Here is a 5610-nt window from a genome sequence, read left to right as displayed (position 1 = left end):
GCCCCTTGCTATGAAGACATGGCATGGTATTTCCCAGTCACTGTCGTGACATGTCAACAAAAAACGGGTCTATCAGAAAGCATTCCTTTAAAAAAAACCTTTGAAAGGTTACAGGCTCTGTTTCTGAAAGTGTCGTGTCTCCACTCATCTGTTTATAGGTCACATCCTCTCAGGACCCCCAACACACGCCAGCTATTGACTTGGGTTGTGAGCAAACAGGCATCTAAGCCTCTCTATGACCATGGATTTGTGTTTCTGGAAGGTTTCTGATAAGGAAGTGCTTTGGGGGAAGCACCAGGGCTTTGCCTAGGTTGGCGTTGGAGACAATCGGTAGTGCAGGTGGAATGGACTTGTCCTTCAACTAAAGAGGATCGGAAGGGAAGCCTGGCCAGACATGTGGGTGGTTGTTCTTCCAGGATTTCTGAATCTACAGAGGCGGGTTGAATGGAACATACCACTTCAGACTGCAATGGGTGGACTTTAGTTCTGAATTCTCTTCCACATTAAAAAAAAACACCTCCCAACAGACAGAAAACTTGCACAACAGGGAAAAAACAAAGTGCTGGCTTTCTGCTTGCAAGGGGTTTCCTTTTAACCAAAGGCAGCATTTGAAAATGTGAGGCCCACCTGCAGCATGAAGTGGTACAGTCCTTTCTCTCCCATTTCCTCTGTGTTCTGGGGCCCTCTGCCTCCTTCTCCTCCTTCCTTTGGCCCCTTAGATTCATTTGTGCACCCCTCTGAAGTCCTTCTTGCATCCCTTCCCCTATGCTTCCTCTTTATTTCCTAGAAGCCATAGGTGGCCCTTCCCTTAAACCTTACATCCTTCATAGGTCCTTTCATAAAATGCACCTTCTGGCCAAGACATTCCATTCGTGTCCTTAATTAGCCTCCATTCCAAGAAATTCCACAATTGTGCTTTAAAAAGTCCATCCTCCGCACGCCGGAGGTGTGTGGCTCCCTTACTACTGGCTTGACATCCAAGCAGATGGCGAAAAGGACGTTTAGACTTTTCTGGCAAACAATTTTCATATAGGTGATTTGTCAGTTCCAGGATCCAGAATCAAGCAAATTGGTTTGAAAGGAGGACTATGATGTATGGATTGGCCAGTGGGATCACAAAAGCGTTGTTGCCTCAGTGCTCCAAGGTTGGCCTTTTGGGCAATTCCTTTGGGGGCCGCTTTCTCTGATGCTGTAGGGGCCAAAGCCAGAGTATTATCACCCCTCTGAATTTTTCATCAATGGACCTGGGAAGGAACATATACAAAACACTCTGGTTTAGTGAAGTATTTCTTTAATTCTATTAAGCTCAGGCATATGGAACATCGCATAGACGCATGCTTAGCTCGGGTGAGAAGGGCTGCTCTAAGCAGTTTAAAGCAAGGAAATCCCCCAAATGGGACGTGATGGGTCAGATCCAGTCCTCTGGATTGGATGTTCTTCTCACAGAAGGAAGTCCTCTGTTGTCCTTGAGCAGGAGGTTCACTCCGTGAGCAGACACCTTATACAGTTCTGGATGTCCCACCTCAAAAAGGATATCACAGAGCTTGCAGTAGGGTGGGAAAGGGCAGCCAAAGTAATTGAAGGGCTGGAGTATTTCCCGAAAGAGTTCAGGGCCTTTCAGTTTGGAGAAAAGATTACCAGGGGTGGATTATTATGACAGGTTGCTAAGATTGTGCTGATAGAGCTGTCCCATAATACTAGAACCTATTGAAGTGGGCCTATCAAAGCTGACAGGCAGCAGGACAGACCCCAAAAAGTTCTTCAGACAATGCACACGTTACTGCAACAGGATGTCGTCATGACAGCCACTTGTCGAGATGGCTTTGGAAAGGGGCTTAGACAAATTCATGGAGGGTGGCTCCATCTGTGGCTAAATGGAACCTCCACATTTTTATTTAGAAGGCTTTCAGGACTAGAAATCAGGTCTTGGGTACATTCCTCCCAGTACTAATTAATGGTGCAAGCATCAGACCTCTTCCTCTGCAGCAGCCCTACCGAGTATCTCTCGGATAGCTTTGTGTCTAGACGACTGCCCACAGCCCTGCAACATCTGAAGAACATCTATTGGCCTCCATGGCTTTGATCTGGAAGCCACTCATTCTGTGGCTGGCTTAATTAAATGTCCATTGAAAGTGATGTAGACATCTGACTCTTCGCTGTAGATGGCGTTCTCCCTTTCCCTTTTGAACATCCGCACCCAGACCTCGTCCCCCTCCAGGAGGTCGAGCATGAGGCTTTGGCTCTGCATAATACTGCGTTCGCTGGGCTGGGCATACAGGATAGCGACTTGAGTGTCGTTCTTCATGAGGTGGAGGTAGGTCTCCTTGTAGTTCCAGGTATGGACATTGAGGTTGAAGAAGTAGATCCCAGACACGTAGCAGAAGAACTTCCCCGTGAACATGTTGAAGTGCTTGTAGAGGTTGACGAACTCGGTGTCAAATGTGACGTGCTGGTAGTAATCAGAACTATGGAGGGGCTTGCGGCGGCCCACTGAAAACGCCACATAATACTGCTTGCAAGAGTATCCCGGCGGGCCGAGTTGACCCTTCTGCCCTTTCCGACCATTATAGCCCCGTAGGCCTGGTTCACCCGCTTTGCCCACAGGCCCTGATATTCCTTTGACTCCCATTTCTCCTTTTTCACCTGGGGATGCAAAGAGAGGTAGACACTGGAAAAACTGACGTTTGAAGATCATTGTGGGTGTCTGGATGGGACCAAACATTTGTGTGTACCACAGCATAGCCTTGGATCTGGTTTTCACTGCTAGGATTCAGCCACAGGACTTGGGGGATAATACTAGAGGGGACAGTGCCACTTGGCATAGGCAGAGTGCCCTTCTTTCTCTATTAGGAAAACACAACCAGCTTACCAATTTACCAGGGCCACAATTTTGAGGCTTGTTAACATATCCTTGTGAATCCCTGATTCCTCAACCCTGGATATGTGCAGCCAGATGCATGAATACACTGCACTGCTTGGGGGGGATACTGGGCCTTGTGAAAGTCTTACGTGTGGTTTCCCATTCATTTGTGCATGCATATTTCACTGGGAGATACAACAGTTGCCTTTCAAGGTAAACATGCACGTGTGAAGTGGGCTGAATTTGGAGGAGGGAATCAGTTCCTCGGATGGAAAAAGGGCTGTTGCTTACCTTTCAAGATCGTGATGTCTATCGTGGGCCGGACTTTTGGCACTGAATAGGTGGAGTCGCTCGTCATCCGGATGTATCGAGAAGAGGTGATCGAGACTGGCTGCTCCGCAGGGTCGCAACATCGCACGCAAGGACCCCTTCGAGTCTCCCTCTTTGCTGAGGTTTGTTCTCCCTGCAGATGACTGGCTTGCAGAGAAGAGACCAAGAAGGACACCAGAACAATGGCACGCATTTTGGCCTGACAAAACAAGACAGACAATGACAGAAGGATTTTTAAGGGAAAGAAACTCTGCCACCTGGCCAGTGACGCTGTGTCTGAAGAATAACAAGAATTAAGAACCGCTCACCAAGGATTCTGGCTGCTCCTCCGGATCCTCTCATTCATCTGGAATCTAGCTTTGCACTCAGTACCCAGTTCTCTAATCAAGGCACCAATATTAGGCACTCTTTCTTGAGAGTAAGCCCCCAAGGAACTCCACTATGCTCAGAAATATCTTTTTCTTTTTCTTTTGGCGGGGGGGGGTGGGTAGCACCAGAGCTTTTTTTCTGGGAAAGGAGGTGGTGGAACTCAGTGGGTTGCCCGCGGAGAAAATGGTCACATGGCTGGTGGCCCCGCCCCCTGATCTCCAGACAGAGGGGAGTTATATTCCGCAACGCTCCAGTGGCGCAGAGGGCCATCTAAGCTCCCCTCTGTCTGGAGATCAGGGGGCGGGGCCACCAGCCATGTGACCATTTTCTCTGAGGGCAACCCACTGAGAGCGGGACCACAAGTGACGCCTGACACAGATTGGACACTTGTCAGCTTCCCTCAAGTTTTGATGGGGAATGTAGGCATCCTGGTCTTGCAGCTTGGCTCTCCGACTGCTGTCCAATGGACTTTTCAACTGTCACTTGTCAACATTCCACCAAGCTGCCTACATTTCCCATCAAAACTTGAGGGAAGCTGACAAGTGTCCAACCTGTGTCAGGCGTCATTTGTAGTTTGGCCCTGAGAGTGGAGAGAAAAGATTCAGCCAGGGCAAGAGAAGCCGTGGGCAGCCTGAGCTACATCTCTACTTGCAAGGTTGCTCCTTTTTATACATATTGGTGAGCATTCATGATGAATGTGGCTAGTTAGGTGGGTATCAGTGTTTGTCTGCAGTAGAGCAGCAGGATTTAAGTCCAGTAGCATCATCTCTGACGACATCAGAACCCACCTTGCTACCAAGCTCTGCCATTTTGTCCTTACCTGCAACTTCTTTAGATTCGGTGAAGACCTATTCTTTCAAATAAATGGCACATCCATGGGCACTTGCATGACACCACAATATGCCAACATTTTCATGGCTGACTTGGAACTGTGCTTTCTCAGCTCCTACCTGCTAAGACCCGCCCTGTACCTGAGAAGTATTGATGACATTTCCCCTTATCTGGACACATGGGAAAGAAGCACTGGAGAAATTCCACCAGCTCTTCAGCAACTTCTGTCCCACCATCCATCTGACCATGAATCAATCTACACAGGAAGTATATTTTCTAGATACCACTGTACAAATACATGAAATCTACTGATCAGCAAACATACCTACACGCCTCTAGTCACCATCCCAAACACGCCAAACAGTCCATTGTCTACAGCCAGGCTCTGCATTGCAACTACATCTGTTCCAATCCCCCTGACAGAGTTTCTCACCTGCAGGATCTACAACAGACATTTTTGGAACTACAGTACCCACCTGATGTAGTGAGGAAACAGATCAACAAAGCCAGAACGAACTAAGGCATGATCTGCTACAAGACAGGACCAAAAAAGAAAGCAATGAAACGTCACTGGTGGTCACATAGAGCTCTCAGCTCAAACCAGTACAACTATGCTAGGCAATGATACTCTTCTCTCACAAGCACCAGGAGGCAAACCTTTTCTTGCCCATAGCCAGCCGCCTAACCTTAAACCACTTCTCATTCATAGTAACGTACTTCCTTCCCAACACTGACTCAAACTCTGGGGCCAGAGCCTGCAATAGGCCAAGAAGCCAACTCTGTCCCCATATTTACTCCAACAGCACAATTGTTAGACCTAACAACACCAGTTATACCATCTCAGGTTCATTTACTTGTTCAGCTTCCAATATCATATATGCTATCAAGCAGGGCTCATTTTGAAGGGGAACGCACAGGAACGCAGTTCTGGTAGTTCTCCAAAAAGGTCACGTCAGGTGGCCCTGCCCACCTGATTTTTGGCCATTTTGGGCCCTTTTCAGCCTGGACAGCCCAATTCAGGCCCAAAATGGCCAGCATCAGGCCCCAAACAGCCAGGATTGGTCTCGAAATAGCTAGGATCAGGCCTCTGATGGGTGGTGGATCACTCTCCCGCTCAGCAGCAGCCCAATCCTGACCATTTTGGGCCCTTTTTCGGCCATTTTCAGCCCCTTTTTGCCATTTTGGGCCCAATTTCGGTCCTGAATGGCCAGGGCCGATTC

The 5610-nt window shown here is 48.3% G+C and overlaps 1 protein-coding gene across 1 annotated transcript; it reads right to left on the bottom strand.

The window, feature by feature from the left end:
• Positions 1–2095: 2095 nt before the first annotated feature.
• Positions 2096–3383, bottom strand: C1QTNF8 (C1q and TNF related 8). Its single transcript, XM_054995052.1, has 2 exons — positions 3152–3383; positions 2096–2643 (listed from the first exon to the last, which is right to left on the bottom strand). The coding sequence occupies exons 1-2, from the start codon at positions 3381–3383 to the stop codon at positions 2096–2098; spliced, it is 780 nt and encodes a 259-aa protein (XP_054851027.1).
• Positions 3384–5610: the final 2227 nt, after the last annotated feature.

The sequence above is a fragment of the Eublepharis macularius genome, chromosome 12, assembly GCF_028583425.1.
Source record: "Eublepharis macularius isolate TG4126 chromosome 12, MPM_Emac_v1.0, whole genome shotgun sequence".
NCBI lineage: Eukaryota > Metazoa > Chordata > Lepidosauria > Squamata > Eublepharidae > Eublepharis > Eublepharis macularius.
The sequence above is the reverse complement of the archived record's forward strand: the minus strand, read 5'-3'. Positions and strand labels throughout refer to the sequence as shown.

Bases quoted from the DNA above. Each gene is read 5' to 3' on its own strand.
- C1QTNF8 (XM_054995052.1), bottom strand. From the start codon at position 3,383: ATGCGTGCCATTGTTCTGGTGTCCTTCTTGGTCTCTTCTCTGCAAGCC. The intron at 2,644-3,151 runs GTAAGCAACAGC...TTGCATCCCCAG, and splicing joins AGACATCACGATCTTGAAAG to GTGAAAAAGGAGAAATGGGA.